Source organism: Perca flavescens, chromosome 17, assembly GCF_004354835.1.
Source record: "Perca flavescens isolate YP-PL-M2 chromosome 17, PFLA_1.0, whole genome shotgun sequence".
NCBI lineage: Eukaryota > Metazoa > Chordata > Actinopteri > Perciformes > Percidae > Perca > Perca flavescens.
The window spans coordinates 9,948,625-9,972,091 of record NC_041347.1 but is presented as its reverse complement, the minus strand read 5'-3'; the positions used below and the strand labels follow the sequence as shown (position 1 = coordinate 9,972,091).

Sequence of the window (23,467 nt, the reverse complement as noted above, 5' to 3'; positions counted from 1 at the left end):
ATGCAGCCTATACAAGACAAGGTTTTAAACAAAGATCCCATTTTGCGGCACATTGCAACCTTCCCTTATCGCGTCGTGAGGGGTAGTCAGATTGTACTAAATTATGTCCAACCTAGCCCCTTTGGATCCGTGGATTAAGAGATTAAAGTGGACCACTGGGCAATGCCTCCCCTCCCCCTCCTCCCCTCATATTACCCGCATGATAATTGCCCAAACTGATTTGCACTTTCACAAAAGCTTGTAGGGACTCTTTGTAGCTGGAGCGGAGCAGACGCTGCAGCCCCTCAGAAATCAAACTACCGTCCGTCTCCATCCCACTGAGAAACTACTGCAGGGCTGAGGACAACGAACTACAGGCTGGAGTTGTTGTTTTTTTTTTTTTTTTTTTAAACGAGACTCTAACGCCACATCAGCAAACAACTCAACGACCATCCAAATGGCTCCGTTTGATGGCACACACAATAAGAATAAAGCTTCCTCCACTCAGCTGCTCTATAGAATCAAAAGTCTTTACGTTTACTGCGCGCAACATATTGATAAAACTTTATTGACAAAATATTGACAATTACATACTTCTTGGAAGTATAATGTGTGTTAAAATTGTAGCAAACTTAACACAAACACAAAAAATTATTTACATTCTGTAAAAGAGGGTTTTAACAGAAACATTAACTTTTAGCATTTCTGTACATGGAATAATCTCAGTGCTTCTTTTTTTTTTTTTTTTTTTTTTTTCTCAATGCTTGCATTTAGTCCTTCGTGGCAACTTTCACTGGAGGGTCGAGTCCTGACAGCAGGCTGCGTGGGGCCACAGCGACACATTGGTAAAGCTTTAGGTTAAAGGAATGTCCTGATACCTTCCCTTTAAGTACTATTAACTGTGGTCTGATTCACTTATTAGAAAGTTTTTTTTTTTGTAAATCGAAATTCAATTTTTGTTCTATTTTATTAAACAAAAAATAAAAATAAAAAAACACCATAACGCAGCACCGCTACTTCATGTTTTCACAAATCACGTTTACACGAGAATCATTAATTAAAGACTGCACACTTTGTAAAAAGGAAGAAGCACGACATCTCTGTTTGAAAATAGAGTTAAAAACAAAATTGATATTTTTTTTTCTTCTTCTTCTTCTCGGTTTGAGTAAAACTTGCCAAATTAAAACAACTACCAGGAAGAAAAAAAAAACTATACCATGCAATTCAAGTTTTACAAAAAGCAGTTTGGTGTTTTGGTTTTTTGAAGTGGAAACGTTTTTGTTTGTTTAAAAAATAAAATAACAAAAAAACCTTCTGAAGTGCAAACGTCCAATATGAATTGGAGAAGAAAACAAAAAATGAGGTGGTGGTAGATGGGAGATTGTAGTGGTGGTGGTTGGTGCGTGGAAGGGTTCAGGTGGGTGGACTGAGACACTGTCAGTCACATTTTCCTGGCTCGTGGATTGACAGACCCACGCGGTGACAGCAGTGCCACCAGTCGGGTTTCTCTCACCCTCAGCTGCCGATCTCCGGAGATCAGAAATGTGACATTGGCTTTTTAACCCCCTCACTGTCTCTACACGGCATCCTTTATCCATGTCCTCCTTCACTCAGACGCTTATAATATAGTCTTTTTTTTAATCGTCCGAAGTGACATCAATTTCCTCTGGGCTCCCCTGTTTAGTCGCCATTCTCCACCGGTTTATATGATGCGATCCTTTCTTCTTCTGCTGAGACTCCGAGCCCTCCTCCTCCAACTTCTGCCGCTTGAACTTCGTCCTCCGGTTCTGAAACCACACTTTTACCTGAACAGAGGGAGAAAGGAGAAAGGAGAGAGGCAGAAAGAAAAAGAAAAAAACCTGGATCAGTGTCATGAGATAAACCGCGATTGTATAATGCGTAAAACCATGCATACGATGTATACACAGTGTTTTTGTAGCAGGGCTAAATACAGGCAGGCAGCGGGGCAGTGGAAATAAAAAAAGGTAAACAACGTCCAGAATAAACAATTATATTCTCATGAAATGCATTAAAACCCTCAAATTACAAGTGTTTTAGTCTATTTATATAATACTAATTCACATCAATCGAGTAAAGTATAATCACGTTTGGGCACACAAACATCCGATGTCTGGAAAAACTTTTGATGCGTCATCTAAAGTAGGTCAGAGCATTTTTTTTTCTTCTCTCTCCACATTTTAAGTATTTCTGCCAGAAAGTAAACTTTAAGAGAAACGAAATAGTCGCATCCACGTCACATATTTAACATCTATTTTCACACACTCCTTTTTAATGGACTTAGCTCTGTTAAACGGTATATAGGCCCACCGTGGGGAATTAACAACATCTAAATCGATAAATTGTCTGCTCCTGCTTTGTCACTCTGCAGCCCTTTTAGCTCTTAAACGGCAACTGAGGTGCATTTAATACGCCTTCAGTGGGCCAATTAAAGTAGGTGATGGTTCATTTTCCCCCTCAGTCCCTCCAAAGGCCCCGCCGACCAAAGCAGACACAGCGGACAAAAGACAGCGGCTGATGGGCTCAAACAGCATCTTAAATATGGCAGGGGGGAATTCACTGAACCCGCCTCGTTCTTTGTATCGCCTATCCCATAAAATGGTTAACTGGTTAATTTGCCCTCCATTTTGAAAGGCAACATTCTCCCCCCAAAACAAAGTAATTCAACCCCTCCTGAAATGAGGTTAGGCCTATACAATGACAGTGGATTCGATCCAACAGAAAGCCTCTGTCTTCGGTTGACAACATGCATTTATGGACCCCGGTGTGTAAGAAAATAACTTGGTAGCTGATTATTTAAAATGATTGTTTCTGCTAACTATATGTCTATTCTTTGTTGTCATACGTTAAAAGATGCATTCATTTTATAGTGGGCTGATTTATTATTATTATTGTTTTTTTTAAAAGGCTCCATGACCCACGGTGCCACGTTAAAAATAAAATAAACTAAATATCACATACAGTCTACACTACATCAACCATAATGGGAGAAATATCTTTTTATATTAACAATCAACAGGACTATAAGGTGCAGTGACGCCTGTTCCAGCAGCCAGAGCATGGCACAGCACACCAAGAAGCAGTAACAGCGTTCCAAAATAAAACGCACACGCGTTGTCCAGGTTCAAGACAGCGGCGGGGATGTGAAGTTTAATGTTGAGGGAAATATTGTGTTTCTTACCTGAGTTTCTGTGAGGCTAAGGCTGTGGGCGAGCTGTTTCCTTTCTGCTCCCACCACGTAATGGTTTTTCTCAAACGCGTGCTCGAGCCGCAGGAGTTGCGAAGGTGAAAAAGCTGTCCGGATTCTTTTGGGCTTTCTGGCCAGCGCGTTGTGCAAAAGGAAGCTCTCTGGACTCGTTTCATTACCTGGAATAAACGAGATAGAAAACGAGGATCCGTCATGACCTTTTCTTTTCCTTCTATAAGATATCAACCTCTCCATAACAACCAGCAGGCCTGCGCACAAGCTATGCAACAACAGTGTACTTGGCAGCCTGGAAATACGGCATGATGATAATAATAATAATAATAATAATAATAATAATAATAATAATAATAATAAAAATAATAATAATGTCTGGGGAGAAGCTGGACATAAGTCAATGAATGAAGAGGAATGATCGAACACGTACGCATTTTAAATGACTGCTTATGGACGTTTTTCATCTCACGTGTGTGAGACCACCGCATGAAGGAGAGAAGGAAAGAACCCAAACAGAGGTATAATCCTGGGCCTAATTAAATTAGCTCCAAAACAGCCTTTGTTAACAAAATCACATCAGGTGAAATGGAAGCAGCATGAAGACGTTTAAATACATAGCGGCCAAAAACATTTCAGAAATTAATTTCGAATGCAATTCAATTTATCACATTTTGTAATGTGATGAATTAGCTTTTATTTTTCAGAAAAAAAACTAATAATCACAAATATAAATACCATAAAATGAGTGACCAAAGGCAAAAATAATAAACGAATCTTCTTATTTTCTCTCTCTCTTAACAAGTCATCTTAGTTAATAAAATCTAAATTACCCGAAATTTGACTTAGAAAATGAGCAATAGGCTAGTCAAGTAACCGCCCAAATTGTTTTATTTTTCCCCCCTTTAGAACAAAATTGTATCTTTTTAATTTAAATGTGAAATAAGTCTTATTATAAACTGCCGAGCAGCGAGATACATTAGGTTCGATATATATATATATATATAGATATAAATCATATACTCAGTGCTAAATATAACCTGCACGACCAACAGTGTATACACACATGTCAACATTTCTACTGGTCTTTTTTTTTATTTATTTTTTTGTTGTCTGAATAGACACTCTAGGCAGCAGACAGCTATAGAAGCCAAGGCAACAATTCTCTTTTTTTACTCGAGTTTTTTTGTAAATAAAGAAATTCATTACAGTTTTATTTATTTATTTATTTTTTCAGCGAAATAATCCACTAGATAAGTGTCTATTTTTGTGATAGGGTTTAAAAGTGCTGCGCTACAGCTTCACCGCTTTAGAATTCCTTGCATACATCCTGCTGTCTGTGCTGATGGAGAGACACAAATCTGGAACCGCTCTGCAGCCGCTCGGCATGTTTCGTGCGTAAAAGAGCCGAATCCTTTTTGATAACTTACCTTGAAATCTGTGACCCAAGTACCTATATCTGTGTAATAACCAGGGGTAGAAAGTTGAGGGGTCCCTTTGCTGGCTGGCAAAAAGAGGGTGCGGACTGTGTGAGGACGAAAGCGGGTGAGCCAGAGCGTGCGGCGGGGCCACCGAATGCACCGGGACAGCGGAGTTTTGCTGATGAGAGACCGCCTCCGCAAACACCAAGTCCGGGTTAGAGTAGACGCCCCTGCCGCCGGAGTGAAAGCCGTTGAGGAAGGGGTTCATCTGGCCGGAGTTTGCATAGCTGAGAGCCGCTGGCCTGATGGGCTCCTCTGTGCGGGACACCGGTACAGGATTATCCTTCGCCACTAAAGACTCTATAGTAAAACACCTCTTGGGTGTAGGTTGAAACATGGTCTGATAGTCCAGATTCCCCAGTTTAAGTTAAAGTTGTCGTTGGTGCTCTCGCTTAAAAAATACTCCACAACCAAGAAAAGAGGGGAAAGTTTCTGCGCAGTAAATAAGTTGGGGGGGGAAAGGCGGCAGTGTCGAGAAAGCCAAAAATAAAAAGTGCTCGGCTACTCCCAGACTAATCCATGGATGTGATCGTTTTCCTCGCCGGGTTCGTGCAGGCAGATTTGTTAGTTCATGAGCCTAATTAGCGCTGCAGTCCCATAAACAGCTTCCTCTGAAGGCTGTAATGGCATGGTGATTGGTCGCTGCTGCTGCTGCTCGCCTTAAGGTGGAGAAGGGGAAGACGCTTAAAAAGTGCGTCAATGGGAAGCAGGGGCGCGGAGAGGCGGACTCGAACGCGCAACACGGAACGGATTCGTCCAGAGAGGAGCCCCCCCACACGCGCGCACACACACATACTCACGCGCACATATCTCCAGGACATTTAACACACTCATCTGAACCAGTAGAAAAAGCTCAAGGTAGCCTGCTTATTTGCATTTAAGGGCTATGGCAGCTTCAAACTGATTTTTGAATTTTTTATTTAAAGGGTGGGGTGCCTGTAGTGTTACTAGCAAGTGATTATTTGTTTAATTATGCACAACAATGTTGCGCAAACATCAAATCAGCTCCATGAAAGTGTATTGCCAATGCTGTGCGTGCGATTAAAATGCAGCACCAGTTTGGCTATCAGTTGGCCTCCATTTATTTCTCAATTTTGTTCCTGTTTTTAGTTTTGTAACTGGATTTATGTTTCGTCCCTGCTCATTTTCATTTTTCTTCTATAATTGAAGACTCTTCATTTCTGCTGGATGGGATGTTTGGGAGACACCGGAGACACAAACAACCTTTAGCTCTATAGATTTAGAGCTTGTATTTTGTCAATCACTAGACTCTGCGTGAAGACTGAACATCTTAAAAATCGAATAGCACCTTCCCACTGATGGGTCGCTGTGTGTCATTCAGTGTTATTCAATGTAAAGTGCCCAGGTGTTTATTAGAGTAGCTACCTGTGACTGCAGACTCTGTGTGTGTGTGTGTGTGTGTGTGTGTGTGTGTGTGTTGTGTGTGTGTGTGTGTGTGTGTGTGTGTGTGTGTGTGTATCAGTGACAGAGCAGCAGCCGTGGCCGCGCACCGAGGGCCTTCATACAGAAATGATACACGCTGATAGCACGCCGTGTTAGTCATCATGAGGCTGCTAAGAACTGAGACATGCAGCCCTGAAAATAAATAACGCTGTATATAGGGATTTTATTTTGATCCATTTTATGTTTTTCTTTGTTTGCATGTTTTTGAGTGTTGATATCAGAAAATTAAAGAGATGAGACTGAATGGTAAACATATTTATTAAAGTGTGTGATTATTATTATTATTATTATTATTATTATTATTGTTGTTGTTGTCGCCAACTTGTAGTCCAGGAAATATACTTGTCCATACAAAGCTTATGGACAAGTCTACTGGGTTTATTTGTGCGGGTAGGTTAGGTTAAGGGTCTGTGTGGAATAAAATACAAACCAAAGACTAAACTGGCTTTGCAAAGCTGTCAGAGCACCAACAGCTGTACAGCACATAATCCGTCTGATTTAACATGGTAAAAATGTGTCAATAATTATTTTTTTAATCAGGAATCATTGGGAGTTGGCTGTTATATGTTTTATTTGAACTAGCTCAGCCAGTTATTTTGTAGCACCACCTAATAAATAATGAATAAATATATAAATATCACTCAATGTCTTACACATGACACATATTATTATTGTCATTATTATTAGCGTCATTATTTTTATGGTACATCGTAAAATCGTCAACGTAAAGCCGAACTCAAAGCCATTTGTTGTTACGGAACAAGCATAGCCAATATTAAGAAGTTAATCATGGGTGAGATTTTTTCTTTTTTAAACCCTGACATCATGTTACTGGTTTGCTAACGGACTGCAGACTGACCACTGACTGCTTGTTCACGTCTCCTGAGTTTTACACGGAGTTAGCTGCTGATCACGGTCATAAACTAACGCACCACGGTGAAGCGTGTCGGCCCCCTCCACGGAGCTTTACCGACCTCTAGTGGTCACACGATGGTAGTGTAATAAAACGGTACCAACACCGAGGACGGAGGGGCTTTAGTGTACCTTGAAAGCAGAGATCCAGCACGTCCCCAACAAGATGAAGAATGGTTAAGTTTTACTGGTGTCGCACTATGTAGAAGTCAGGGCAGCTGGAGCTGATACTAAAACTGTTGGGATCTATAAGATTGCTCTTTAAGCACCTTCAGTGGACACAGGCTAACCATACAGTCCCCAACAATTTGTATTTTTTACAATTTAGTTTGTCAGAGGTACATAAAAAGGGTTACATTTTAATATAGACTGGTACAGATACTGGAAGATATTTGTACAATCAGCTATTCTGACATCTCAAGTTAAATGGCACGTTGTATGCCCCATCAGCTTTATCCCTCTTTATATAGTTTATGGATTATCCTCTGACCCACCCAAGTTGGGAGCCGCTGTCTCAAATTACTTTTTTTGTACATCAGCCATAAACTGATAGGTGTGCTGCAATCTGTAATGGTGACATTACATTTGAGACAAATGAACCATTAGGTGGTGAGCAAACATCTTTATTAATAAAGGCTTTATCTGTAAACATGCAACCTGGTTGGATACCGTTGATTGCAGCAAGAAAGAGCCACACACTGGATATCAAGCGAGACCAATTGAATACTCTAAGCATGCACAGCAAAATGTAAATTCCACTAGTTCTTTAACAGGTTAAGAAGCATCTGAAGCATTAGATGAAGAGCAGAGATCACGGAAGCAGATGACAAATTCCTAGTCGTTGTCATTACAACAGTTGTTGATTTGTGGCACAATATAATATCTATGAAAAATTATTAAGAGACGTTGGTGATGCACTGACTTTGTATTGAAAGATGTAGCAGGTACATATGGTTTTCAGTTCAGACAGTTTCACTTTATGTAAGGTAATAACCTCTCCAACCATTCAGGGCAGTCACGTTTACATTTGTGATGGTTTGCATGAGACCTAAAGACCTGCACACAAGTTCATTGGTTGATGGTGTTTTGGGTGGTAAGGAGACTGGTTCAAAATGCTGAAAGTCAAAATAAAGATAAAAGGGAAAAGAAATCCCCAGGAAAACTACGGTCTACAAATACTTTGTCCAAAAGGAATAATGCACGAGTATCGGAAGCATGTGGCCATGAATTCACCACTGCGGCTTACTGGCTGATGGGCTACTGAATATAATTTTTTCAAAACCAACTCTTCAATTACTCGAGCCAAATGGATGCAGAGGTTACTGCTCAGCGGCGGACAGTGGTCCAGCCATCATCATCGGTTTCGTTCTTGATGCGACGAGGGTTGTCTTTGTCAGAACGCCAGCCCTTTTCTCCATCAAGCTCAGGCTCCGGCTCCCTATCGCTGCTTCTGGGCTTCTCCTCCAGCTTCTCCACACCTCCACGACGCCAACCTCCTAAGGAAACAACATTAGGACATGTTCAAGCAGGAACATGTTGATTTCACAAGTATAACTAGTTAAAAAAATTAAATAAAGTATAACCTGCTGGGTATCTTTTAAGACACCTGCAGTAATAAAAAGGTAAACAGCGACCTCTGCTGGCAGAATACAACACCCTCCTATAGTGTACCTAATAGTTTTGTTAGACAAGAGCTTACACACCTGCCCTATCCCTAATACGCATGTAATGGTTACATCCTAAATCACGCTCTGCTCACCTTCATCCTGATCTCTGGGTGGGGGTCTGAGTTCACGGTCATCCCGGCGCTCGCCACCACGGCGCTCGCCACCACGACGATCGTCTCGGTCGGTGTCCTCTTTGCGAGAGTCTCTCCAGGCGCTTCCTCCTTCCTCTGTGCCTGCTCTCCTCCAGGTATTCTCCTCTCTGTGTAAATAGACAGTGACACTGATTAACAGAACTGTGACTGCTCACTGAAATGGCAAGTGTGATATCCTCTGCATCTATCACAACAATAAACAGACCGACACGGTTGGCATAGGTCTATCAGGCCCACCTGACTGGACGACTGTCTCTCAAGCTGTCTCTGGATTTTCCCTCTCTTTCGGCATCGTCTCTTTCCTCGCTGGCATCACGCGGAGGACCCCAGCTGTCCTCTCGGGCCTTCTCTCGCTCGCGCCAGCCACCTGCAACATAAGCATTGGCTCATCATCCTGCTCGACATTACGTGGGAGCACAGGGCTGCTGAGCAGTCGGATTATTCTATAAACCACTCTTCAGGTAAAATAACCATCATTACCTAAATTCTCTCTATCACTTATTAGCAGCTGATTGGCTGCAGGCTTACCAGGCCTGCCCAGTGGCTTCCAGGGTTTGAGGTCATCGCCACCACGCCGTGGCCCATCATCCATGCCTCTCCTTCCACCTCTGTCATCATCTCCTCCTCTTCGGGGGCCCCAGGAGTCGTCCGTGCCTCTACGTGAACCTCTGTCGTCATCAAAGCCACGCCTGGGGCCGCGGTCGTCATCAAAGCCTCTACGTGGACCACGGTCGTCGTCTCCGCCCCTCCTTGGGCCGCGGTCATCATCAAAGCCTCTACGTGGACCACGGTCCTCGTCCATCCCTCTGCGTAGAGGACGGTCATCATCACCGCCACGGCGTGGGCCTCTGTCGTCATCAAAGCCCCGACGGCCGCCTCGGTCATCTCCGCCCCTGCGTAAACCTTCTCCGCGCCTGAAGGGCCCCTCTCTCTCTCGCTCCTCTTTGTCATCCTCACGGCCCTCCTGCCTCCACTCCCTAGAGCAGGCATGGGTATGGTTAGAGTAGCCCCTTGTGGTATTAATAAAGATGACTAAATAGGGTTACCAACACCTACTTGTCAGGCACAGAACGACGCCACTCTGATTCGCCTCCCTCCGTGCGCCTCCTCCATCCTCCTCCTCCTCCTCCTTCCTCCTTCTCAATCTGCTTCTCATTCTCACCCCAATCCTGTATAAGCAAAACATCAATCAAGACACATTGTGCCATTACATTGTTATCACTCACCTAATTTGTCACTACAAGGCACTGTAAAGTAATATCAGTTATGATCATTAATATGCGTCGGCCTGTAGTCCATCACTCTGCGCTCGGTCCTTGAATTTATGTGACAATATATTTTGGCTCCCTTCCATCACACCCTCATATTAGGGATGGCACAAATCACATTTTTCACAAAATGTTATGACTAACTATTGTGATAAATTGTCTTGTATTATGTTTCTGATAGATAGGTAGGGTTGGGTACCGAAACCTACTCAACCGGTAGGAATCGGACCGGATTAGAACACAAAACACACCTTCGACGTTCTCTGTGTGTGTGTGTGTGTGTGTCGCGTTAGGTCAAGGGCACCACGGCTGAGCCGAGCAGGTACCATGTATCGGAAAAACTGAAATATTTTCCCTCCGTCGCTCCGAGACGGACGTAAAAACATCGTCTCTGTAGTCTACTGTTAGCTAGCTACCGTAAATGTAGGCTGGGCTCTGGGCTCACCAAAACAGTTTATGAATCGGAATTGTTATAAAAGTACCGGTTTGGCATCGTAATCGTAAAAATCCAAACAATACCCAACCCTATAGATAGGCACCATTAACTTATTTATACACAGGTGTGACCTTTACCCATTTGAATGATTAAAAGGCATTTCAATACAATCCAGTAAAAGAAAGCAAGCATACAGATTTTGAAAAAGTCCTTATTTTGACTTTTTACTATTGTAGCCATTATGATATCACAATTATGCTGGGTAATGTATCATGATAAAATCTAGGGTGAATTACCTGTGATTCCCACCCCTTTATATTTGAAACTTTGACCGACTGTCAGTCTCAGAACGTCAGTTAAAAAAAAAAGAAAGAAGGAAGCTAGTTTGTACCTTGACTTTCTCCTCTGGGGGGACCCTTTTCTCCTCCTCACGACGCCGTTCTCGCTCCTCGATCTCCTGTTGACGAGCACGCTGCTTCCGCTCCTGCTCCTCGAGTTTGCGCAGACGCTCCTGGTACTCCCTCTCCTCCTCCTCCCGCTGCTCTTGTTCCAGGCGTTCACGGTCCTCCCGCTCTGTAACAAAAGCAGCATACATATAACGTGTTCAAAATTTAAGAGAATAAGAGCTACTGCGATATGCTCTGGATAAAAAAATACCTGTACCAGTGCACATGTGCAAAAAGAATTTCATTACCTTTCTTGAGCTGCTCTTCATGGATACGCTGTGCATCTTCCTCCTTTTGACGGTAAAAAGCGTTACGCCTGTCTTCTTTGCGCTGCTTCTTCCTTTCTTCCAGGCGCTTCTTCCTCTCCTCCACTAAGCGCTCCTGGAAAGCCTTCAGTTTTTCCTTCAGAGACAGAATAGTGAATTTGAAACCACAGCACAAGTCATACAGTTGTTCTGCCACTCTGACCCAGAAACAGTTATGGCTCTGTGCAGCAATATTACAGCGGTACCAGCTGGGGGCACTTCAGTTTAGTCCCCCTTAAGTTGATGGATCTAATAAAAAGGTCTTACCTCATAAATGAAGCTACGAGCAGCAGTTATTTTGGACAAGAAGTTTTCTTTGTCCTCCAACATCCTGAACATTCGCTTCTTGTGCTCCAGAGCCTTCTCCCGTTCAACTTTCATGTTACTGATCTGCAACGAAAAGAAAATTCTTACATTCTAGATACTCACCTGGGTCTATTCAATTTCACATCTATGCATGTCATTTTTGAATCAGTGTTTTTTGTTGTTTTCTTTACGTACCCTCTCTTCCTCCTGGAGCTCCCATAGTTCCATGTCCTTGACGCGCTGCTCCTCATAAGCCTTTTTGATAAGAGGAATCTCCTCGAGACGTTTTGCCCTCTCAAAGTAGTCAATCTGGAGAGAAAGAAAGATTAGTGTCCAATTCACACCTAGGTGACTGATATTTTCACTAATGAATCACTCAGTTACCTTCTTCTCCTGGTTCTTCAGACGCTCCTGAAGTTCCTTCTTCTCCTTCTCTAGCTGCTCCACCTGTTTGGCCATGATGAAGTCAGGATCCAGCTCCTCCAGGTCCTGTACAAAACAAATCTGTTAGTCTCACCTTCAAACCGCATATTACAATGACCTATTTCTGCAACATGGAGTTCAACCTAACGAATCAATCTACATTTTACCTCAATATCGATATCCTTGAAGGCCTTGGCTCCAAGTTCAGTCTTCTTGATCTGCTCCAGCCGTTCACGGACCGTCTTCTTCTTGATCTGCTCGTGCTCCTGCATGATGCGCTCCTTCTCCCTCTCTTTGGCCTCCTGGCGCAGACGCTCCTCCTCAGCCTTGCGTACCTTCTGCATCTCAGCTTCCCGCTGCTCCAGCTCCTCCTTCTCACGCTGAATGTTCAGGCTCTCCAGGCGCTCCTTACGCTCCTCAATTGTCTGTCTACGAGCCAGGATGCGCTGGTGATCCTTGCGAGCATTTTTCAGATAGGCGGCGATGGCCAGCTGGTTCTGCTCCTCACGCTCTTGCTGAGAAGGGACAAAAACATCTAAATGCAGTTTCAAGTTGAAGAATAAAGCAGAGCGTACTGTGCCAAATGACACTAATCACGAATTAGAGCTCAATACCATACGAAGATACCTCTTAACGTGTCTGTTAGTATTATGTGCGAGTATGTAAGAAGCTAATGTTGGTCACTGATCAGGTGTCTGTGTGTGTCTATACACGAGAGCTCAGTAAGAAGTGGAACTCACCAGGATGGAGGCAGGCCTGATGACTTGGATGGCCTTGGCCAAGGAAGCCGACATGGCAGTCAGCTGGTTCCGTATCTGCTCTGAGGGCATGTTCTGCAGGAAAGGACCAACAGGGGAATCCTCTTTGGTCGAGTAGTTCAGGTCAGAGCCAAAGCTCAGAGTTCGAGAGCTGTGGTCTATACGGACCTACAGGGGAAAGAGAAATGTTAGATAAGTTGTGTAAAACGGTATGATAAACACTTAACTGTAATAACATTTTTGTTGGTTCATCAGTAGTTCATTTATTAAGTAGTAAAAGCAATGCAATGTCTCCTGATCTTGACCTTACCTGCAGATCACAGTGGCGGGCAGCATCTACAATGGAGCGCTCCAGCTGGAAGGCATCCACAAATGGAACCAGGGAGGCCAGACGGGTGAACTCAATGCTTTGATAGATCTGTGCAACCTAATATAATGGAAGCAGAATAATGAGAGATGTTGCTGATTTATTTATTTGATTAGGACAATGCACATTAATCAACATTTCTGTAAATGCAGTGTTAAAGTGTTAGCCAGTCGGCTAATTTTCAACTGTAGTCCTAGTTGCATGCATGTCTTTATGGTGGGAAGAAACCGGAGCCCCCGGAAGAAACCCACGCAAGCACGGGGAGAACATGCAAACTCCACACAGAAAGGGCTGGGAAGCCAGAACCTTCTTGCTGTGAGGCAGAAGTGCTAACCCCTGGGCCACCGTGCTACCATAATGTTGTAGATGTGATTTAGCAGAGCATTCCAGGAGAATGAAAAAGAGTGAAGAGAATTACCTGTTGCAGGAGCCTCAGGATGGTATTACTCTGCAAGTGAGGGACATACTGCTGCAGATCAGCCTCCTTCTCAGCTTGGTCTCTCACCCAGTTCAACACCTAGGAGAGTTTGTTACCATACACTGGGATTAGAAACGACTAGTTATCAAATTACTATTATATAAACTGCAACTCATATTACAACAATGAATTGTATATTTTCCTTTTTATCAAGCGGTTTGCCGCCAGATTGTTTACCTTGGTCACTCTTCCGCACAGCTTCAGAGGATGAAAGTCTACTTCAATCCAGTTGTAAAGTTCTTTTATGTCAGGTACAACATACTGCAGCAAGTTAAATCTCACCTAGAATGAAAACATTAAAATATAAATTGGTCAAAGCAAATATTAATTAACCGTTTAAAGTTGGCACTGTTGAAACCTAACAAAGCTTTCTTATGCAGATAATGTACCATATCGTTGATGAGACTCTGCCGGGTCGGCGGAGACTGCAGGCCCAGGAGGGTAGCCAGCCTGCGGTGTTTTTCTACAATGATGCCATCCATGTCCAGCAGCCGAGCAATGTCAGTGCGCTCGGGGGTGATGGGAATAGACAGTGTGGCCAGGAGGACTCTGGTGGACATCCTAGAAATCAAGAGTAAGCACCATTACCAATTTGGTCATTATCAGAGTCAAATGTGTGTACTTATCTTCCGATAATGAATAACATACCTCTGCATCTCATCTTGGGTCAGATTCTTACGCATCTCCCTTGAGAGGTGATAGAGCCGGTGGAGGGTGCAGGCGTGGAAGAGAGCATTGCCAGATTTCCAGAACACAGTGGACACCTTGTTGTAGTAGTTGGCCATCAGCTGGGGTTTGGGAGGCTTCTTAGAAAGAGCAAACAGGCCATGGATGTCTTCAACCGCCTTGAATGCTTCCTGTAAAAAGACAAACCGTTCTATATTAGTAACAATATCATCTTCACTTTGACCATGTGTGAAATATTTAATTACACATGGACATTCAAGTACTAAGCTGGTGTTTAGTTGTTCTACAGGTCATACACTATATAGGTTGACTACTTTCTAAAGCATTTATGAAAATGTTTTATACATTTAAATTTTTAGTAAGTAGACAAATGCATTTCAATATGGTCCTTTGAGAAATTCAGTGTTAGGTGGACAGACCTGCCAGAGCTCCATGCTAATGGCGCTGTCCAGCTGCACCAGACGCGTCTCCAGGTGCATAGACTGACTTTCAGGGTTGTTCAGGTTGATGGCAGTGCTCTGGTTGTGGTGGCGCTGGATCTGAACCAGATGCATACGCAGGTTGTCGCACAGCTTGCGAAATTCTGCTTTACGGGTGTACTGAAGGCAGAACTTAAATGCTGCAGAAAAGATGACCAGATATTATTTACACCATTTAGTATGTAACATTTAATGGTAATTGTAATTTACAGCTGAATTTGTATTTATTGAATTATTTTCTGTGTGACTTTAATGACGCAATAACAAGGTAGAATCTTATAAAAAAAATTAGGTCAAGATAAAAGCAATATTTGAATTAGAATTTTAAATGTATATTTCATGATGGGAACTAAAAACATAGATTCCCTCATTACTGGCTGAATGTTTATCATTGTATAAATGGTGCCACTGCCATGTTCTGTACCATTGTATTGTACCATCTGAATCATTCAGTAACATCTACCTACATAAAAACAGACAAAATATAAAACATTTTGTTGACAGTAACTTTTATGCAACCTTAAAAAAAAAAATATCACACTCAGTTCAGACAATAAGAAAATTAAATGAATACAAAACTTTTTAAATATGGTATTCAGTGTGTGTCACTACCTTGCTGGGCAATGTCATGGTACAGGCGCTCCACCTTGGAGTTGTTCCGCAGCAGGTCCAGGCACTGTCGGTAGGACTCCCACAGGAACTTCACCCAGGGAGTGAGCAGCAGGCGATCAGTACGATCCTGAGTGTCCTCTCCACTCACAGCACTCAGGAGAACACTGAAGTCACAACAAGCTCAAAGTTTATAATCCATCTTAAAATGATCAAGCACATGCTAATTACCTTATACCCTCAGCTGTGACAGCAACATACTGTATAACACACAATCCTCCAACCACAACAAGACATCGGTTTAGATTCTTTATCAAATTAAAAGGAAATCCAACGACAAATCTGGAGACACACTTGAGCATCCTCACCTTTCAGGAGTCTGGATGTTGTCCAGATCCTCGATGTCCAGGACCATCTGCTGGGACTCACCCTTGGCTGTCTCAGTCTTCTCCTCAGCCAGCTTCAGGTAAGCCCTTACCACATCCTCCAGAGATTTGATATTCACCTAAAAGCAAAGAGAGAAGTTACACTTTGACTCAAAAAAAAAAAAACTGATGACAACAACTATCCGATCTGTGTCAACATCACAGATTTCTCCTCACACACCTGCTGACAGATGTTCTTGTACTGGTAGAGACCCTCCTTGGCCAGGTGGCTCTTGCGAAGATCCACGCAGAGCTCCAGGTACTTGAGCATGATGGGCTCGTGGATCTTCTGCCATGTTCGATGTTTCTTGCTCTTGATGACATCGTACAAAACATCCAAAGCTGGCTGCTTCTTGCCAACCTCAAGAAACTCTGTGTAAACACATAAAGAAATAGACCAACATAAGCTCTATCACTGGTTAATGGTAACCGTGTGCATATATCACTAAACCTTAGCATCTCGCACCAAGCACACAACCGTGGTTAGCTAAACCTGCCTGACACTTAGGCCCACTGGGCTTTGTTAACGTGACATTAGCATTAACGCTACAAGAATACATAGCACTAACAATTTGACAGCAGCTAAGAGGCATTATCAATAACGTTTTAAACCTGATACGAGTGTTAAAGGTCATCTAATAGCCACCTAAGATACATTTCCCGAAATGTCACCGACTTAGCCAATAGTCAGATCACAAAACGGCCTAGCAGCCGGTTAGCTTAATACTAACGTAGCCGTAAAAAAGCGATATGGCGGCCCCGCCATTCAAGGTAGCAGTTAGCCTGGCTAACGATGCGTTCGGAGGCTAACGTTAGCATAGTTAGCATGAATGTCTTACAAACGTGAAACATGAAGTTGTATTTCTACTCACCGTTCGCTCGTTTCAGAGCATTCTCTGGCCTTTGAAAATACGCCGGCATGTTGGCGGCGTTCTAGTTGTAACTCAAATTGGCTGACTTGAGTGACTTTTGACAGATTTCACCAGTCCATCAACGCCACGCACTCACCCACTGCAACGGTGCTGGCTGAGAAAGGAAGAACCTCGTGAGCGGCCTAGCTAGGGTTGCCAGGTGCGTCACACTACTATCCCCCTATCACGGTGTCTACCCCCGTGAAGTGAACAACTGAGAGCGAAGAAATGAAGTTCTGTCTCCCAAAATTACGATAAATATTAATGTATCCGTATTCAGGGTTTCAATGTAGTTATTTTTGATTTATGTTCAAATCTTAATATGCATATTTATAAACTTTGTAAACTGAAAATCACCTTTTTTGTGGCTAATTCTGTATGTTTGGTTTAGGGTTATTTAAAAAGGGTAGCTCCCTAAATTATCATTAACATAAGTATAAAATATTTGATACAGATAAAATTATTTGGGCACATCTTTTAAGATAAGATAAGATAATCCTTTATTGATCCTCAGAGGGGGAATTCAGTTGTTGCAGCAGCACAAGACAGAGATGAGTACAGATAGAGAAGTACACAAAATAAATACATGAAAAAGAATAAATAAAATGAAATAAGAGGTATATACAACTAGTAAAAGAGTAAAAGTAAATACAAGACAAATTACGAGGTAACGTAATGTAAGTGATAAGTTAAAGTAACAGGTAGGAGGTAAAGTAACATGTTATGATATGATTATCAGCAGCGAGTCTATAAACAGCGTACACCAGAAATATAATATAGTACATGATGTGGTAAGACATTATAACATTCACATTCCAGTAGTGTAGTATGAGATATAAGAGATAGTATAGGTGCAATGTAATAGTAATAGTAATAATATACACTACTATTACTACTACTATAATAATAATAATATAATTATATAATATAGTGTAACATCGGATATCAATGTATATAATAATATAATATGGAATATAACTAGTAAGTCTAGTTTAATATATAAAGATATATCACATATAGCAAAGAATATTAATAAATCAGGCAACAGAGAGTGAAGGAAGAGGGAGTGGTGAGAGAGTCTTGAGTGTGACAGACACTGTGGGATACATGGTTAGTTATACATGGTTACACACTTGCATACCACAGCCACTGACTCTCTGTAGCTTCTGTATGAGCTAATATGTTGGCGTATCCTGAACTTGCTTCTCCATGTATATGCTTGCTGTATTTAAAATAGTATTAATAATTTTGCTGCCACATATAGTCTGTAACTCACTGATGCGTGACCATGGGTGTTAATTAACAAGGATCAAAAAAATAAAGTGTGGGGAAATAAGATATTGACAACTGTTCAGAATTGCCTAATCCTATATTATTTGTTTTTGAACAAATAGTTCTACTGTAGCACGATAAAATGAATAACAGCGTCCCCATAGACTCCTAAAACCTACAAACGGGGAGTTTTAACAAACCTGGCAGCTCTGGGTGTGTTTAAAGTTCCCGTATGCGCTCCACTGATGGGGTGTTCAAGTAATTTCGTTAAATGTCAATTTTATCAAACTATTTCCGCTTCATACTTAACTGCAGATTAAACTCAGTTTCAGCAGATATTTCATATAAAGGATCGGGTTTAAAGAAACACGATCAGGACATCTGTACATTTGACTCAGTGTGCTATTCAAATGAGACATGCTTATAACATTACCAATGTGTAGTTAGATCATTATTTTATTGTAATCAGCGCACATTTGGACTATCAGCTGATTTAGAAAATGTGACTGTGAAAATGAATCCAATTGGAAATTTAGGCAGCATCGTTTATTTCCATTTCCCAAGGTTTTTAAATCCTGAATGTATAATGGTGTATCATTTCAGTAACCATGAACGCACCATAACCGCTGAGGTATCACCAGCTGTGATTGGTTGTCTTGCAGCGTGTCTCCTCCCGCTCCTGTCCCGGAAGAAGGAAGAGATTTCGCACAGGGAAAGAGAGAAGTCTGTTGACAGCAGGAATCCCACCCAGGCCACTGACAACTTTCAACACATTGTACTTTCTTATTGAATCTGCAAAGCGTCGCGTTCTGTTATTTGGACGTAGCAGGAGCAATCGAGGTACTTCACAGTTGAATTAGTGCCCAGAGAGGGAGCTGGTTTGGGGTTTTCTCTCCAGGTAACTTGTGGTTCTGAACTCTTTCAGGTATGGAATATGGCAGCAACTGAAACGCAGTTTATGTTAAGCGTCGGATTAATCGGTAAGTTTCAGTTCAGAGGTCGTTTCTTTTTTTTTTTTTTTTTTTTGTTTCGGTTGGTTTTCAAGCGAAGTTACGTGTAGGAGAATCACATGATATCAGTGTGACCCAAGTGTCTTCATCAGCAGGGCTCCAGGTCCCTCATTGGTTAATAATTACTCCTGCATGTTAGGCTCTGTACATGGTCATGGATTGGTTCCTAAAGGCATCCAATAACACTGGGGGGTCAGTGTTATTGGATGCCTTTAGGAACCCCCCCCATGTGATAAAGATTTGATCCCAGGAAGCCCTGTCTGATATGATTTGTAACGTCTGCCCAATCTTCTAATATGTTAAAGGTCCCATGACATGGTGCTCTTTGGAGGCTTTTATATAGATCTTAGTGGTCCCCTAATACTGTATCTGAAGTCTCTTTTATATAGACCTTAGTGGTCCCCTAATACTGTATCTGAAGTCTCTTTTATATAGACCTTAGTGGTCCCCTAATACTGTATCTGAAGTCTCTTTTATATAGACCTTAGTGGTCCCCTAATACTGTATCTGAAGTCTCTTTTATATAGACCTTAGTGGTCCCCTAATACTGTATCTGAAGTCTCTTTTATATAGATCTTAGTGGTCCCCTAATACTGTATCTGAAATCTCTTTTATATAGACCTTAGTGGTCCCCTAATACTGTATCTGAAGTCTCTTTTATATAGATCTTAGTGGTCCCCTAATACTGTATCTGAAGTCTCTTTTATATAGACCCTAGTGGTCCCCTAATACTGTATCTGAAGTCTCTTTTATATAGACCTTAGTGGTCCCCTAATACTGTATCTGAAGTCTCTTTTATATAGATCTTAGTGGTCCCCTAATACTGTATCTGAAGTCTCTTTTATATAGATCTTAGTGGTCCCCTAATACTGTATCTGAATTATCTTTTATATAGACCTTAGTGGTCCCCTAATACTGTATCTGAAGTCTCTTTTATATAGACCTTAGTGGTCCCCTAATACTGTATCTGAAGTCTCTTTTATATAGACCTTAGTGGTCCCCTAATACTGTATCTGAAGTCTCTTTCCCGAAATTCAGCCTTGGTGCAGAATTACAGCCACTAGAGCCAGTCCCACAATGAGCTTTCCTTAGTACGTGCCATTTCTGTGTATGTTGCTATTGAGGAGGAGAGAGAAAGGGGGGGCAAGGTGGAGGGTGTGGCCTTGACCAACTGCCACTTTGCCCGTTTGAAAGCCATGATGCCTCTCTCTCTCATGGGTGGGCCAAATTCTCTGGGCGGGCAAAGCAGAGAAAGGGGAGGTAACCTTGCTCCTTATGACCTCATAAGGAGAAGATTCCAGATCGGCCCATCTGAGCTTTTATTTTCTCAAAGGCAGAGCAGGATACCCAGGGCTCGGTTTACACCTATCACCATTTCTAGCCACTGGGGGGCCATAGGCAGGCTGGGGGAACGCATATTAATGTTAAAAAACCTCATAAAGTGACATTTTTATGCCATGGGACCTTTAAGATTCATATATGATGTTAAATTGTGGTTTTATTTCCCCTCTGCCCAGAGAAAGATGTGAATGGAGACACACTGTGGGTATGGTGCTATCCCTCTGTGGGCTCAGACCTGAGACAAGTCCTGCTCAGCAAGTGCTGTCTGACACAGGACAGCCGGGATTTCCACACCTTTGTGTTTGGTCAGTTCTGTCGCATCTGGTACTACATTACCACAGTGGAGGTGCAGGAACCTACAGCTCTAAACAAGGTACAGTGTCCAGAGACTCTGCTGCCATTAAAATCTCCAACAAGGAACTTAGAGAGTGCAGCATTTTTAGCTAATATTTGCGTTTTATATTTTCTTCCTTTTTAAGGTCACTCATTTTTCAATAGTTGTTACAGCAAAAGACTTCAACCCTGAAAAGTATGCTGCACTTAGTAGAATACTCTGCAGGTACAGTGTTCAGCTCAGATAACACTCTTTGTACACTTTTCTTTAAATAGTGTTTTTTTCTTCTTCATTTGAGTGGTGTGTATTTGTTTATTACCCAGGATGTACACCAAACATGGCAGTCCAGTGAAGATGATGGAGGCTTATGTCACCGTGCTCACCAAAGGAATTTGCCAGAGTGATGAAAACGGCTCATTTCTAATTAAGGATTATGATGTTCGGAAAGCATACTTGGCTGGTTCAGTTAAAGGTAAGACACCACAGTCGGTAAGGAGGAACACTAACTAGTATTTTGTTAGGTGTGGTTTTGGAGACGTGTCTGGTTTTCATGCAGCAATTCCTTTTTGATCCAAGACAATTTCGTCTTTCGTGAAACAATAAAAGCGACCTTGAACCTTGAAATAAACAGCTCCTACAAGAAAGTTCTATTTGCACATGTAGGTAGCATGTCATGTAGGTGTTTTTATCACTCGTTTGCTTGATAAAGGTGATATTTTGAATCTAGTGCTAAAAGAAAAGCAGAAAAACACAACTAAAATGGATTGTGGTTCATAAAAATTCACTTGAAACACAATCTACGTTCCTTCAGAGTAAACGTGGGTCTTCCAGTTTACCTCCATGTTTCCGTTCTGTCTCAGATGTTGTGTCTCAGTTTGGTGTGGAGACAATCATCCTGTATACCGCTCTCATGCTGAAGAAGAGGATCGTTGTCCATCACCCTCGGATTGAAGCATTGTTGGAGTTTACAAGGTGCATTTAGGACTTTAATTCTAAATATTTGGCTTGAAACTTTAATTAACACCTTTTGTAGCAGAGAATATTATCATCTGTGGGTAACTTTTTGTCTGTTTCCCCTCAGAGTTCTGCCAACTCTGACGTGGCACAGGAAAGACTGGTCCATCCTGCACCCGTATGTGCACCTGACTGATACTGAGCTAGAGGATCTCAAGAAATGCCCTGGTGAGGCTGCCTCCTGCTTTATTTACTCTAATTTCTCCTCCTCGCGGTTGGCGATTAGCCACCATCTGCACATCATCTCATGGTGGGGAAATTCATTATTTATGCGTCAATATGTTCGTTTTCCCCGCAGGATATGTAGCAGGATTTGTAGATCCGGAAGTAAGCAACAGTACAGACTTGTTTGATGTGTATGTGAACCTCCCAGACAGTGTCATCACAGTATCCCAGAGTGCCAAAGGTACAGTATGTTCAAAGAAAAAGCAGCAGGTTTTCTAAGAGCGCTTTGATTCTTGAGAGAGAAGGACAGCATTTCCTTCAGACTGATGTTAGGTGTCTCACCACAGAGGCCATGGCTATGGGGAAGTTGCACAAGGACATCGGCCACCTTATTGTCCAGTCTGCAGAGGATGCTGAGAGGTCAGATAGTCAGGTCATTAAGGTGAGAATTCCCTCAGAGCACACGTCTGCATTCAGTCCACGCTTGTTTTAAATGTAGTCCTGAATCTAACATGACAACCGCTCATTAATTCACAGGATATTTCTGTCAAGACTAAAGAGATCCTTGCCAACTTGGTGGCCCTGGCTGATGAGCGTGAAGACTCTAAAATCACATTGGAAGGTTTAAAGCAGCATCATTTCCCTCCGGCGACGGAGAACTTCCTCTTTCATTTGGCAGCTGCCGAGCAGCTCTTACGGATATAGACCCGTTCTCAGACACCGTGCTGCAGGATGACGTTACAGTCAACAGCATGCTGTTCCGTTTTTTTTGGGATGATTACGGTTGTCTGAAAGGCTTCGGCACACGCTCACTGTTATCATTAGAGTGTGTACAAGCCAATTTGTTTTTTCACAGTAATCTTCACGTGAGGTAGGAAGGTGTCCCCAGCACTGATATTTGAACACCCTGCTATTTTGCAAGTTCTTCCACTTAGAAATCATGGAGGGGTCTGAAATTGTCATCGTAGGTGCATGTCCACTGTGAGAAACATAATCTAAAATAAAAATCCAGAAATCACAATGTATGATTTTTTAACTATTTATTTGTATGATACAGCTGCAAATAAGTATTTGAACACCTGAGAAAATCAATGTTAATATTTGGTACAGTAGCCTTTGTTTGCAAGTACAGAGGTCAAACGTTTCCTGTAGTTTTTCACCAGGTTTGCACACACTGCAGGAGGGATTTTGGCCCACTCCTCCACACAGATCTTCTCTAGATCAGTCAGGTTTCTGAGCTGTCGCTGAGAAACACGGAGTTTGAGCTCCCTCCAAAGATTCTCTATTGGGTTTAGGTCTGGAGACTGGCTAGGCCGCGCCAGAACCTTGATATGCTTCTTACAGAGCCACTCCTCGGTTATCCTGGCTGTGTGCTTCGGCTCATTGTCATGTTGGAAGACCCAGCCTCGACCCATCTTCAGTGCTCTAACTGAGGGAAGGAGGTTGTTCCCCAAAATCTCGCAATACATGGCCCCGGTCATCCTCTCCTTAATACAGTGCAGTCGCCCTGTCCCATGTGCAGAAAAACACCCCCAAAGCATGATGCTACCACCCCCATGCT

General features: G+C 42.3%; 3 protein-coding genes across 3 annotated transcripts; 1 reads left to right on the top strand and 2 right to left on the bottom strand.

Moving 5' to 3' along the window:
* Positions 1-535: 535 nt before the first annotated feature.
* On the bottom strand, positions 536-5,440 carry emx2 (empty spiracles homeobox 2). The gene is made up of 3 exons (XM_028603696.1): positions 4,627-5,440; positions 3,179-3,363; positions 536-1,784 (listed from the first exon to the last, which is right to left on the bottom strand). Exons 1-3 carry the CDS (start codon positions 5,012-5,014, stop codon positions 1,617-1,619), a joined length of 741 nt encoding a protein of 246 aa, XP_028459497.1. The 5' UTR covers positions 5,015-5,440; the 3' UTR covers positions 536-1,616.
* Positions 5,441-7,655: 2,215 nt separating this feature from the next.
* eif3s10 (eukaryotic translation initiation factor 3, subunit 10 (theta)) lies at positions 7,656-16,956 on the bottom strand. The gene is made up of 22 exons (XM_028603400.1): positions 16,732-16,956; positions 16,041-16,231; positions 15,803-15,939; positions 15,438-15,601; positions 14,766-14,965; positions 14,308-14,516; positions 14,049-14,220; positions 13,837-13,941; positions 13,600-13,698; positions 13,125-13,241; positions 12,797-12,982; positions 12,224-12,571; positions 12,018-12,122; positions 11,829-11,942; positions 11,595-11,717; positions 11,271-11,424; positions 10,968-11,149; positions 9,929-10,041; positions 9,401-9,849; positions 9,110-9,239; positions 8,813-8,979; positions 7,656-8,549 (listed from the first exon to the last, which is right to left on the bottom strand). Exons 1-22 carry the CDS (start codon positions 16,778-16,780, stop codon positions 8,380-8,382), a joined length of 3,684 nt encoding a protein of 1,227 aa, XP_028459201.1. The 5' UTR covers positions 16,781-16,956; the 3' UTR covers positions 7,656-8,379.
* Positions 16,957-18,708: 1,752 nt separating this feature from the next.
* On the top strand, positions 18,709-22,875 carry dennd10 (DENN domain containing 10). The gene is made up of 10 exons (XM_028603924.1): positions 18,709-18,882; positions 18,968-19,022; positions 20,570-20,766; positions 20,873-20,952; positions 21,051-21,199; positions 21,588-21,699; positions 21,809-21,909; positions 22,040-22,147; positions 22,254-22,348; positions 22,444-22,875. Exons 2-10 carry the CDS (start codon positions 18,977-18,979, stop codon positions 22,609-22,611), a joined length of 1,056 nt encoding a protein of 351 aa, XP_028459725.1. The 5' UTR covers positions 18,709-18,882; positions 18,968-18,976; the 3' UTR covers positions 22,612-22,875.
* Positions 22,876-23,467: the final 592 nt, after the last annotated feature.

Bases quoted from the DNA above. Each gene is read 5' to 3' on its own strand.
- emx2 (XM_028603696.1), bottom strand. From the start codon at position 5,014: ATGTTTCAACCTACACCCAAGAGGTGTTTTACTATAGAGTCTTTAGTG. The intron at 3,364-4,626 runs GTAAGTTATCAA...CGTTTATTCCAG, and splicing joins CTTGGGTCACAGATTTCAAG to GTAATGAAACGAGTCCAGAG. The intron at 1,785-3,178 runs GTAAGAAACACA...CCCTCTGTTCAG, and splicing joins TTAGCCTCACAGAAACTCAG to GTAAAAGTGTGGTTTCAGAA.
- eif3s10 (XM_028603400.1), bottom strand. From the start codon at position 16,780: ATGCCGGCGTATTTTCAAAGGCCAGAGAATGCTCTGAAACGAGCGAAC. The intron at 12,572-12,796 runs GTGAGTTCCACT...GTCCCTTCTCAG, and splicing joins TCAGGCCTGCCTCCATCCTG to CAAGAGCGTGAGGAGCAGAA. The intron at 9,240-9,400 runs GTAAGCCTGCAG...CTTATGTTGCAG, and splicing joins GAAGCCACTGGGCAGGCCTG to GTGGCTGGCGCGAGCGAGAG.
- dennd10 (XM_028603924.1), top strand. From the start codon at position 18,977: ATGGCAGCAACTGAAACGCAGTTTATGTTAAGCGTCGGATTAATCG. The intron at 21,700-21,808 runs GTGCATTTAGGA...GTTTCCCCTCAG, and splicing joins GCATTGTTGGAGTTTACAAG to AGTTCTGCCAACTCTGACGT. The intron at 22,349-22,443 runs GTGAGAATTCCC...ATTAATTCACAG, and splicing joins CAGATAGTCAGGTCATTAAG to GATATTTCTGTCAAGACTAA.